This window comes from Ischnura elegans, chromosome 2 (genome assembly GCF_921293095.1).
Source record: "Ischnura elegans chromosome 2, ioIscEleg1.1, whole genome shotgun sequence".
Classification (NCBI taxonomy): Eukaryota; Metazoa; Arthropoda; class Insecta; order Odonata; family Coenagrionidae; genus Ischnura; species Ischnura elegans.
In genome coordinates, this window is record NC_060247.1 from 124,177,510 (window position 1) to 124,190,920 (window position 13,411).

The window sequence follows — 13,411 nt, forward strand, 5'->3', positions numbered from 1 at the left end:
ATGATTTACCTTTAACCAACGGCTTCGCTTCATTATCTCTCTTCATTTTAGGATGGTGATATGTCTTTCTCTTGAATTTTTCTGCTTTCTTCTTCAGCGTCTTGTAAGAAGAGGCAATTTACTTCTCTGTAGTTATGGCATTTTGCGACTATTGCGGCGAAAGTGTTTTTGAAAATATGGGCCGCTTGCATCAGTATTATTGCGAAAGAATATACGTGAAACAATCATTAATCCATTTTACCCGTCGTCGAATCGAATTCTCATGAGTCACTCTTCGCTATAGCAATTCGATAAAATTCCTCCTCTCCGATTTAGTTACGTTTAAACGATGCCTATTAATGTATCCACATCTTTCTGCAAGAGTATATTTGTATTTTTGGATTCAAATCTGATTTGAAAAAGAATATTTGCTGTTTGATTTGATTCCCTTGTTGAAATTTTACGACATTTTACATGTGTTCGTGATTCAAAACATTTAAGGAGAATTGATTTGATTCGATTTGTAATCAAAATCTTAAAAAGTTTTGAATAGCTTTAATATCGAGGCACTAACATTATGTACTGCGGGACTCAGTACGCCTTGGGTAGTTGTTTTTTCCAATACCACCTTTAATGATTTTATGTTGAGTTATTTTTTCTTTTCCTTCAGAATGAAAGATCCTCACGACTGATTTTTGCAGAAATAACTTAAGGAATATCGTAGATTTTGCATATAGGCTTGCAACGTTTACCCTATTTTCCCTTAAAGTTACTTTTGAAATTAGTATTTAAAAAACATATAATTGAATTATAGGATGAACGAATTGTGTACATGGCCTCTGCTTTACTCTGCTTTATCTGTTATCACTCATTAAATTCTAACTCACAGCGAAAGCTTCAATAAAATTGGATTCTTCGCCTTGACTGGAAAAGGTAAAAGTATCTCTTTTGAAATTCAAAAAGAGAACTGAATTAAAGTAAAATACACTGCAATTATAAACGTTGTTCAGTTAGCATGCGTACATATATTTAAGAAGACAATGTCTGTGTGTCCTTTTCGTTATTGATGGTTAGAAGGTATTTCCAACTAATTACTGGCGGTGCCTTTTATGTATAATATGGAATAAAAAGTTTTTTAAAGGCTCCAAAAATGGTTCTTGGTACCACGCAGGCTTCTGGGAATGCAGTGACTGCATTTAATGCTGTCTATCGGCCAGATTTTTTCTCAATCGCTTCAATAACTTTTTAATGTTCATTGAACAGATAAAAGCAATCAAGTGCCTCTTAACTTTTATATTTTGAGTGCAGAGGGGCTTATGTATTACTATATGGCAATGAGGATACACGATTGAGCCAGGGTCAGGTGAACATGCATCCTGTCTCCGGGCGTAACGTGGAATTATTTTCAGAAAGAATACTCAATGAAGTTAATGTTAGCGACTTGCATTCCACCTACGTTTTTCCTTAAACACGAAAGTTTTATTTATAGTTGGTGGTATCGAGAAATTGAGTAATAATTATGCAGTAAACTTGTGCAAGAAATAAGAATTGTAATTTCGAATCGAATTAAACCAATTCTCCTTAAAACGTTTTAAATTGATTACCACACTTTTGTAAAATTATAACAAGGCACTTTGATCAAATGGAAAATATTCTTTTTCGAATCAGATTTGAATACGAAAATATACTCATACTCTTGCAGAAAGAGATAGAGAAATTAATGTTTAAAGAAACTTTAGATTAAATGCAGCCAAATCGGAGAGGAGAAGTTATCTAGATTGGACTGTTTCCAAAATTGACTCATGATATTTCGATTCGTTGAAATGCAAAGCAATTGAAAAATTACCTTTGGATGAAATAGAGGGTTCTCAATGATTTATGGTTAAACTCTTTTCATATGGAAAAAAAACAGTCAATGCAGGAAGGTAGCGGCAAAAAATTTAAAATTTTTATTGATGTATAATAAACCCAAAAGATGCGGAGAGAACGTATAGAATGACGAACACAGTAAGATAGGCGTGAAATAAGGAGAAAGAATACGTACATAGGCATAATACATTTCCAATAGGTATACATTTACCCAGGGGTTTATTGCTACGTGAGATCGTGAAATACAGAAAAAATACACCCAAATCCGTCAAATGGAGTTTTGGAGTTGATAACAATCGTTTAGAACCATAATTTAAGGTTGTAGAAATATTTTCTTTCAGGTCTTTGCAGAATGATGGGCAGGATTAGTTAGGGGCAATTTTACCCTCACTTCGACAAAGAAGGAACAGTTTATTTTGATTAATATTTCAGTAAATTCGAAAATAGCAGAATAATTAATTCAATTCCATACTCTTAAAAATGCATGCCGAGAGTTTTAATTAGTGAGCAGTGGAAATCGTGGGCGGAGGCTTCTTTAGAGAAGGGAAATGGAAGGCATGAGATATTAGACTCTAGAAAAGGAAACGTTCGCGCTAGTTTAACAGCAAAAGAGGTGGGAGTTGATGAAAACCTTGTTTATAAAATGCAATTGCGCTGATAAGAACTCCAAAAGACAAAATAAGCCATGCAATCAGGATGCGTTTGTTTTCTTTGCGGAATGGCATTTAGGCGAGTAAATTGTAATAGTGATAGATTAGGATCCATGTTTTGAATATTGATGATAAATTCAAAGTGCTTTTTCGAAACATTTAACCCACCTAAGATTGATTGGTAATCTCGGTAAACGGTGAACTCACGTTTATACACATTTCAATGTGCCTAGAAAGATAGTCCACGAATCAGATGAAAGTAACTGGATTATAAATATTTAAAATATGCTATGTAATTACTCGAAAAAGGCATAGTTTTAATTGTAGAAACAATGGCTTCGGCAATGTAGTCCATCTTTCAAGCTGACCGAAATCGATTAAAAAGATATTTTAGCTGAAATTTATAAATTTTGCGGAAACACTGACAATAGGCAACTTTGAGCTTATTTTGGCATTTGATATAACTAACATTTTGTTTCAATCTTCGTCTCATTGACCCTTTTCTCCTTAACATGACTTCTTGCTCAAGAATTATAGTTTATGAATCGTGTCCACGTGTATAATGACCCCCGCGCACTGGCAACTTTTACAAAGCAACTATTTAGTTGCTTTGTGGATGTTCAAATGAAACACACGAAATTGACTGTGGCCCCGCGCACGGGCAACTTTTTAGTTGCCGCAACTGCCGTGTGTTCCATAGGGACTTCCTCAAAGCAACTAAATAGTTGCTTTGTAAAAGTTGCCAGTGCGCGGGGGCTTTTAAAGTGAGTTTGATTCAATGTATGCGGAAAAGAAGAAAGGAAAGTAAGTTTCAACCTGAAAGATGAATGTGGAAATTGAAAGGATTCAGTTGGTGATTAGCTTCCTGATAGGATGAAATGGATCCACTTCTATTCATTTCAGACTTCGCAGGAAAAAGAAATTTAGACGTCGAGATACGCTGATATAAAAGATTCTTTGGACTCAGGTTGGCCGTAACCACCGAGAGAGGAGGCCTTCACAATGCTTTTGTTTTAAAGAATGACGTCAGTCTTAGTGGTACTGAGGAGCTATGATCGTTGCCGTGGAGACTGGATAACAAGATAGAAACATTCGGTTTTAGTTTTTGAGTGCGCTTAATAAGTCGTTTTTCCATTCATTGGTTAATTATGAATACTCTTATCTTGTGCCTGATAGTTGATATGGTATAAAGTTACATGTAAACCGTATACTTTTACGTTAAATATGTTTGTATCAATTCCCAGCGTAGGAACTACTTGGAGGAAAGTGGTCAAGTACGAGCCAGAGGAATAATATAGGGCCATTGAGGGATGCAGGCATTTGAACAAGTTTTTATTCTATCTTTTTTTATTTTACACATCATTGTAGTCGTTGTCCGTGTGGTTTGAAATTTGCTTATCAAAAATAAATGCGATGAGTAAAATGCCAGTGCATGTCATATGTCCCACAGCTGATGTTATTTTGAGGCATTATTCTTAATCTGTTAGATACATCAGCATAAGCACTTAGTTTAGTTACCAAATAATTACGTGATACCAGGAGAATTCATAGTTTTGTTTACCTCAAAATCGTTTATCCTTTGTCATCGAATTACATAAGTCAGTTAACTCATGGTTTCACCTCCTGTACCGCTTGTGATGACGTCACTATTCGTCATGAAGGCCTTCTCTCTCTGTGGCTACGGCTTGGCGCGCTAGATTCTGCATCATAATTATTGCGTAATAAGAGCTTTTGCGTCAGTTTTCAACCTCCACTGGCTGCATCAGTGCATGGATCATTTCCGTGGCGAGAAAAATAAAAATGATGGTTAAAAGTGTCGCCTTAATGAATACCGACCTAAATGCATGTCTGTTATTTGTGTTGCAGCGACTCAGGATACACACTCCTAATATCGACCCCTCTTGTCGTCCTGGGTAGACCAAAATAACATAAGCTAGAGGGAATATGTCATTTACGGAAGCGTCTTTCTGCTTTAAATGATGAAAAATTTAAGTTTTCCCTCGGAGAAAAATGCGTGTGGTTAGCGAAGTGGTTTTCATTATTGGTTCGAAATTCCGGTTAAATTGTGTATTGAATTAATTTCATTCTATTTAATTAAAAGAGGATTTATAAATGGAAGAATTTAACACTTGTTTGGAACATTTGTGAGCCGCTGCATTTGTTTTAAACATTATTATCGGAAACATGACTCATTCATTTATATTTATTTTTGCTCTTTATCGTAATAACCTTGAATTATTAATGTTTCTAAAATGGGCTTCAAAATCAATATTTTTATGAGTGCAGGCCTCCGTGCTTTATGTCTACCCAGCAATGCAAACCAATTTTTGCGTATTTTTCCGTATAAAACTTGGCGTGAATAACTCCGCAAGAGTAGGTTGAAGTCGGATGTTTTCTCGGCGTTCACCATTAGCAGAGAATACTCTGGTCATCCTTTGGGTCCATTTGACCGTCGCTGTCGACGTTTCGGTGGCCGTTGCAACGACCAGAGGCAGTTATGGGCGAATGAGCGTGGGAGATAATTTGATCAGTTATCATCATTATACAGAAAGGGCCATGCTTAATTGCACTTTGATAAATATAGGAATACGTAGAGAAGATAGGTAATTGTAGATCCTTCTATTGGCGTTGTAAATATTTGAGCGATGTAACGTAGCATGTCCTACCGGACTCACTTCTCTGGGTTAGCAAAATTTGATGCTAATTAGATTTTAATGGAATAGTTTAGAATGGCATAGTATCAATATTAATGTAAAAAAATTAGGTCATGTCTAATTTATTTTCATTCTTACAATACCTTTAACTTTTGTTTTATTCTATAAGCTCTTTTATGACGTAATTGGTTTTCAATTTATGGAGAAGAAGAGAGAAAAAAAGAGTTGCTTTTCGCATTTTTTACAGTTATTTTTTCAAAGTAAATTGAGCGTAGTTTTTTGTATTTGTGGATATCGAAATTATCTTTTCTGGTTAAATTTATGATCCTATTTTATGAATATTAGTGATTAAATGGAATACTTGAAATACCTCAAACGATAATGTACATACTTGCCATATGTATCGTGAATGTGATACTTTTCATTGCGTTGAAAATGCACTCGTTCCATTCCTATGGCGTAAAATAAGTCATAGGGTTCCTATAGTGACTCTACATGATTAAATTTTATTTTTCATCGGTAAAAATTACGTAATGGAGATAATACGCTCTTAGCTGGAAATGATGACCGTGGTCGGCTTTTGTGCCATCATTTGATTCGGCGACGGAAGGATTATTAGGAATTAGTGTTAATGAGGCCATTAACTGACGTTCTGCGAGCGCGATCGATGAATTTCTCCGTCTCCCTTTTGGAAAAACGACCATTCGTAATTCGCACAGTAGATCATCAATTAGCCGCTCAAAAAAATGGAAACAATCTTTAAATTTTTTCAAGCTATTCTTGCAATCGTGGCCTCTTTGTCTCCGCACACTGTCCGTGATTAAATGAATTGTCGTGAATCGTTAAATGTATTTTAAAGTCATGCTCTAATTTTTTTTCCGTTATCTATAATGAGCTGTAATAAAACTATGCAATGTAATGAATTTTAATACGGTTTAAATTAACCGTTAGCATATAAAAAGAGCAGTTAATCATGTACTGGCATTTGAATTTTTATGTTTGAAATTTACCAGTTGTAATTATTTACGAAAACACAGCTCGCAAGTTTTTCCTTCGATTGACGCCTTATTGATTCATTGTACATATCGACATGACATATCAGGTGTTCGAAATCCCAAGTGTCTCAAATGCTTGGCAGAGTTACGATGTCTGAGTGTACTATAGATTCATTGGAAGATTTAAAGATCCTGAGTAATAAATCTCTAGGAAATTTCATTCCGTACGGTAATTTGGAAATTGTTCTTCTCTCTGACTTAAATTTACTCAGTTAAAAGTTACATTTACAAGTTACATGGTATGTCTGCTATTATTCCAGGAGCAGCAACATTTGTTGGCGAACGAAGTATCAATATCTTATTTCTTCTTGATATGTAATGTATAAGATATTGTGATAGTAGTGTGCCGAAAATTTGTATCCCTACGCCATTTTAGTCTGAAAATACCCCTGGCTATAGTTTTCTTGGAATCTTACCTTTACCTTCCATAAATAACTAATCTCGTCACATTTTTATCTTTTATTTCTCGTCTATTAAATTTTAACCCCATAATATGCTGAGAAATGTCTAGAGATTAATGTTTCACAGATTTTTTAATTTTAATCGTGGAGTATGCTAAAATTGTGACATAGCTATTGCAAAAATACATATGCTATAGAATATCCTGGAATTTTGCAAATGAAATTGCTTTTCCTTTATGAGCTGAAACGAAAGTACACCTTCGTTTCCTTCTCGTTCTCAGCATTATATATCCGCACCGTTACTTTAAGCATAGGGCAAGGCCGGAGAGTTTTCACATGTTGTTGGCTTTCTGGCGGAAGAGAAACTATTGATTCAGCAACCATAGATAACTCTACCTGCATTCAAATCGGAAAAAAATTTGCGCGGCCTCATCTGCAACAAGAACTTTAGGCGCAGCATTTGAGCTCCATTCAGGCAATCAATTGACGCTGGAATCCACTCGACAATTTCACCTCACGAACTGGGGCGCGTGCATGACTAGCGTACGCTTAGCGGTGTAGACGTTGGCGGCGGAGTTGACATTTTGGCTCTATTTCATGGCACGAATGAAATGTGGTGTTTCAAATACGCCTTTTTCTGTTGGGAACCCTCCGATAACTGTATGTATGCTTCTCGATTTGGTGTATCTTTTTTGCATTGATTGTGGCAGGTTGCGCATCCAAATTCTGCAAACCTGCGCTCACGTACGCTTATTACACGTAGCGTAAGCCTACGCTCTGTAATTACTGTGGTTGTGTTTCGCATGTACGCTTTTGAATTGGATTTGGAGATATCCGGTGAATATTATGGACACCTTTTTAAGAATACTTTAAATCTATAAAAATGTAGGTAGCTCTAATCCTGTAGCTATCAGAAGTGTAAGATCCAGTAAAATAGAAAAAAGTACGCTCTCCATTACGTTTGAAGCCCTTGATAATTTCCCAACAATGACCCGACTCCGTTACTAGGAGACATTATTGGGTTTTATCATATTTGCCATTGAGAGGTCGAGTGTAGAAAGTATGAGGAAGCGAATTATTTGAGAATTTAGCTTAGAGGAGCGTGTAGATCGTGTGCCGCAATAAGTTCGGCACAATTTATAATTGCAAGCCATTTACTATCGTGGAATATTATTTGTTCAGAAAAGATCCGGCAAGGTGAGTGAGAACCCGTACATGATCATTGAACTAGAGGAGGGGGCAGGCCATGGTTACTCAAATTGTAACATTTAAGCACGGAAAAGGTGTATGAAACTAACATTTTAAGAAAATCATAACAGCGCTTTGTTAGTTTCTATTATTATTTTCTTGAAAAATATTTTTTAGTTACATGTCTTATAATAATATCATTTTTTGTGGGTGTAAAGAAAATTTCTGGAAAACTTTTGTCTCAATCCAGTCTTTATTTTCCTTAAAGACGAGAGATTTTTACGGCTAGGATGAGCAGCTGCCCCTCGTTGGGTACGCCCATGATTAGAGGTATTCGTACACAAGGTCTAGTTTCGAGATAAGCCGCTAGTGCTTCAGGGAAATAGCGAATATAGAGAACTTAAATGTGCTACCAAGAAAACGGGCAAGGAAATAATATTTACTGACTTGAGTGTACAACCTCATCCTAATATCAAAGGTAGCCTGTTTACGCGGGATGATGAACGCATATACTTGGATGGGGTTGCAAGAACGATGTTTTAGCCTCAATCATGCCGCCGCTGCATAAATATTCGTCTTTTGCATTGCATGAACGCAGTACAGTCCCAAAGTAGCTCAACCCAACGATCTTACTAAACTCAATTCATCTGCTATAAGTACCAATTGACTCATTATGGTACCGAAAGGGTTAAATGTGAATAAAAAATATATACCAATCTGAAACCACGTGCATATCACACAGAAAACATGAGAAAAGAACGTATTTTACCTTAAGCGTGCTCTTAACATGTTAGGCACTTTTTTGCATGCCTTATTAGTAATTATTCTTGGAGTTACTTAAATTGTGATAGGAAATCTCTAAGGAAATTAAATGATGGAAATTTTATTAATAACCTCTTTTATTACCATGAAAAAAGTTTCATATAGCAATTGTTATTGCGAAAAGATTCGTTGGAATTGGTATATGATAAAAAAATAAAAAAGTAAAAAAGGTGAACATTATTGTTTCATACTGCTGAAACCTCTTATTCGGTCGATAAAAATCGTATAAGCCTCTTTCATTCTATTTTCCGGTCACAGTATTTACCGGAGTTTACTTACAGTTACCATTGAGATATCATTTTTCTAGACATTTTGAGGCGCATTTCTCTGTTGGCAGCAATGGCAAGCTGTATGGTTCACTTCAATCAGCCTAATGGAATGAAAAAGTATACTTAGCCTAGTCATCCAGAAACCAAAGGCTTGAGCTAGTGGTTCACAAACATCCCTAATTGAGGTAGCAATATTATACAGAAGAATCAAAAACGGTTGTATTATACTGTTGAAAATTATTGTCAAAAGGGGCTTCAAAAAATAATCCGATATCAGCTGAATCATTCCCACTGTCAGAGGTCTCAGCAAGCTGTACAATATAAACCTACAATGAGGAATGTAAGATGGTATTAATATTATTTTCCATTGAATTTATAGAAAGGTTAATGCAATGAAAAATTACCTTGTTAGTTGTAAAATAAAAGTTGTAAAAAATGCGACGCAAATGTGGGCCGTTCCGAAAATTTCAGCCCACAGCCTGGTAGCGCACAAATCAGATTTCTCAATGAGCAATTCTGCCATTATTGGAGGAGGTTTGTCAGTAGTTTGGTAGTACCTGAACGTTTAAAAGACGATGGGTGAAATTGGAAATATATTTCGGAAATCGTTCAAAAAAGTGTCTCATGCTCACGCTGAATTCCCATGGTCGAAGTAGTAGACATCAATCTTTTCGGGAATCTCTGGGTATACGTCTCTGACTTCGTGAGGGGTCTCGTTTGGGTCATCGCTCATTTGTGTACTAGCTGAAACATTAAACGATGGCACCAACTAAACACTTTCATTTTACAAAGAGAGATTTTATCACAGTTAAGCTTTCGAGATACTCACTCTCAATTTTATTTACATGGTGACTGCTGGACCCTTTAGGTATTCCTTCTACCAAATCAAATATCAACCTCTGGAAGGAAAGTAAAAATGGAATAAACAATATTTTATAGGAAATTTTCGTAACAGTCTTGCATTTAGTGAGCTAAACTTTATTTAGCATTACGTATTTTTTAAATCCAACTTAATAATAGCTAATGATGAGAAAATAACATCAGTGTAGCTTCTTGCTTCGGACTCTAGTATTTCCGCTCGGTTGTATTTCTCTGGTAACCCTACCTCTTCCGCAACACCGCAGTGTTGTAGGGTAGGGTATTTTAAAATAGTTAAAGAGACAAGCAGCTAAACTAAACCTTGCACAATTTTTAGAATAGACATGAAGAGGTAAAAATAAACGCTCACCTTGGGGGCTCGGTCGTCTGCAACTTTCTGTACCTTCACTGAGTACAAATCTTGAGATCTTTTCTTTTCTAAGGAATGACTTCTCCTTTTTTGTGGGTAAAGAAAGAGGAAATGATTAGTTGCATGATTTTCAAGCCCTATCCTTCGTAATACAATTAACACAAAAATTAATAAGTTTTTTTATAAAATTGAATCATAATTTATCACTATACTCATAAAGTAAACCAACAAACTATTATCTCATTGAAAGACGGAAAAATAAAAACTTATTTTACCTCGATCCTGAGCCATTTGTTTTGTCATCTTTTGGATGTCGTCTAACACGCCCATCATCATTTCGATCTTCATCCATTGCTTCAAAATTCAAAGATAATAATAACTACGGAATGATAAATTAATCAATTTCTCATTGCGTTTATTATCTTTGAAGAGAAGTGAATAAGATGCAAAATGGTTCCGTTACTAAAACAAACCATATATGAGAAATACGGTTCATTGTTGACGTTCTGGGTTGACACACCGGTCACGTTTATAAGAACGAAATAGGTGTACCAAAGTAAGTAGGACTGGATGTTTCCGGAATCCTTAATGATACAGGATAAATTGGAGTAATTTTAGACAAGATTTAGTTTTTGTCAAACATGCGTGTATTTTTAAGGAGAAATGCTTTCGTTTATATATAAATAAAAGAGGCTTGAATATTAACTATCATGCTTCAAAATCGGGGAATATTATCTCCTTCCAGTTTTGTTATAGAACACGCTCATTGGAATGGCAAAAAGCCTGAATCGAATTAATTAAACGAAAAATCATTTGGGTGAACCGGAGTTTAGGTCCCTTGGCGTATTGGTGGCGGTTTCTAGAACTATTTAGGAAAAAATAAATACATAAATATAATAATATATATATTTAATATAAAATATCTATCCACGTAAGATCGCCCGGGCGGGTTGGGTAGGACGGGTTGTACTAAAAGGAACGGGAAATCGTTTTATCAATGGTTTCGATAATGTTTTTTCGCAGGAGAAAAATGGTTCTAGAAACCGCCGCCAATACGCCAAGGGACCTAAACTCCGGTCGCGCCAATCATTTTTCAGACGAGTTCTTTGTAATGGAGTCCAATTAGATGTGACGTTGAGATGCAAAAATTGTTTTCTTTCCTTTACGCCGCGCCGTTCGGTCGGAATTTATTTCTAGCATTGAGTGAGAGGAATCTCCTCGCGTAAAAGTACTAATTGATAATTATTTAAAATAAAATTTAAATATGATTAAAACTTTATATTAATCTCAACAGCTATTACAAATAAATTAGGAATACACAGACAACGTCGATACGATCGTGGTTTAACTAAATTTCACAAGTAGGAAAAATTTATAAGAGAAGATCTCCCGGTAAAAAGTTGCTCAATAATTGTGTGGTATATGTATAATGTGCTCTGCATGTAAGTTGGACCGGGAAATTGTGAACTTTGAGTAATCAACTAAGGACCGGAAACTGCTCGGAGAAGGTAAAATGAAGTGGGGTTATTTGAGGACTTTGACAATAGGACAGTCTCGTAGGCGATAGAGTAGAGCTCCATAATCGATCGTGTGAAGTTATGTTTTCAGATATCAGAAGTACATACGATAAGAGCCATTGATGTAAATGTAGGTACCTGTAGAGTAAACAAAAGGAAGGCCAACATTGAAACAATATGATTCGTAATTATTATAATATTTTGATGGATTGTAGGTACCTATAGAGTAAACAAAAGGAAGGCCAACATTGAAACAATATGATTCGTAATTATTATAATATTTTTTGTTGTTATTGTTTATGTTGGATCAGAGTAATTATACCTAAACAAGAACGGCGACGCCATTACAAAGAGCGGAGAACAAATTTGATTGACAAAATTGATTTAGAGTTTCAATGGTTCAACTCTAAAACTGAGGATTCCTTGCCATGAGAAGACTGTTTCGGCTTTCGACTTTGATCGAAATATGAATAGTAGAACAGGCGCGTATGAAGTTACAGTTTATGGGAAAAAGTGACATCGCTGAGGGAATGAATATAAAATAAATATGAAGAACGCTACAAAAGAGAAAGATAAGTGATAGGACAAATAAACTTACTCTACCTGCATTGTACTTGCTGTCCGCCTCCTCCGGCACAATTGCGCTGGCAAGTGGAACGAAACTGTGGGCGAAATCGCGGAGATGCACTCATGAGGCCATTTTCATCAGTCAGAGACTATGTTCTGACTTCAAGAAGGGAGGATAGGAAGGGAAAAGGAAGAAAGTGCCGAGATAGCCGCCCGCCGACGCCTCCAGGGTAACGAAAGGTGCGGAAGGGAAAGGAAGAAAATATCCTGTTCTGTAATTCGGGTGACGCTGGCTACCGCTAGCGAAATCAGATTAACGGTTCCCAGAGAAATGCTAAGTCATCCCATCAATAGAATGATGCAGAGATTTTTTCCTCTCATAGATTGCGGCCGGCAATATCTTCTCTGGAGAGCAACCTCCTGATAGTGACGAGTCTGTACTATGACCACTCCCACCTGCAAACGTAAAACTCTTGCGACGCATTCCCTCACGTATATTCAACGTACTATGGGAAGGGAAACAAAATTTGTACCGCCACTATCGCTCAGTGGTAAATAAGTTTCTTTTACTGTGGGTTTTTATCCAATGGTCAACAATGGAAATTCAAAAAAGGCAAACGATCTCCGTTTTTTTGTTCGTCCAACTATGTGACGGATTAGTGAGTGTCCCTACGCCTGAGCGTGTCTACCGACAGCCCTAACTCCGTGGAATGGATGGTGCATTAGATGGTATCATGTGAGCGGAGGAAGTGTTCACTTGAAACCTGATTCATATCCTAGCGAAATGACCACCAAACTGATTTCCTTCTCAAAATATCCTGCGGAATACTTTCTGTGGAAGCTTTCCTACGAGAAAAAGAGTCGAACAGCAGATTTGTTGGGTTTAAGGTCATGGTATCTTGATTAGGACGACTAACGAGCTCATTGCAAGAAAACTTTTTTATTTGCATTGAGAATGACTCCTATCTTCGAAATGCTGTTCGCTCCAGGTATTTGGGGAAAAGTAGTAGGCTTAAGAGAGGGAGGATATACATTAGGATGGTATTTATTTTAAAGTTTTCGATTTTCTTTTAGGACGCCTCCCAATGTGGAAAAAAATTTTGCCACGAAATTTTAACATTGGATAGCCGATGCCAGCAGAAACCTAAATTAACTGTGATGTTTAGGTCGAAAAGGCACCATTTTTAAACTACAGAAACTTTAAGCCAAGCG

The 13,411-nt window shown here is 36.3% G+C and overlaps 1 protein-coding gene across 2 annotated transcripts; it reads right to left on the reverse strand.

Moving 5' to 3' along the window:
* Positions 1-8,688: 8,688 nt before the first annotated feature.
* LOC124174136 lies at positions 8,689-10,603 on the reverse strand. Of its 2 annotated transcripts, XM_046553255.1 has the most exons (6): positions 10,391-10,602; positions 10,116-10,200; positions 9,717-9,786; positions 9,520-9,631; positions 9,292-9,444; positions 8,689-9,213 (listed from the first exon to the last, which is right to left on the reverse strand). In XM_046553255.1, the coding sequence occupies exons 1-6, from the start codon at positions 10,465-10,467 to the stop codon at positions 8,922-8,924; spliced, it is 789 nt and encodes a 262-aa protein (XP_046409211.1). In that variant the 5' UTR covers positions 10,468-10,602; the 3' UTR covers positions 8,689-8,921. The 2 variants fall into 2 exon arrangements, with proteins under 2 accessions (XP_046409211.1, XP_046409212.1); XM_046553256.1 differs by lacking the exon at positions 8,689-9,213 and having other exon boundaries at positions 9,315-9,403; positions 10,391-10,603.
* Positions 10,604-13,411: the final 2,808 nt, after the last annotated feature.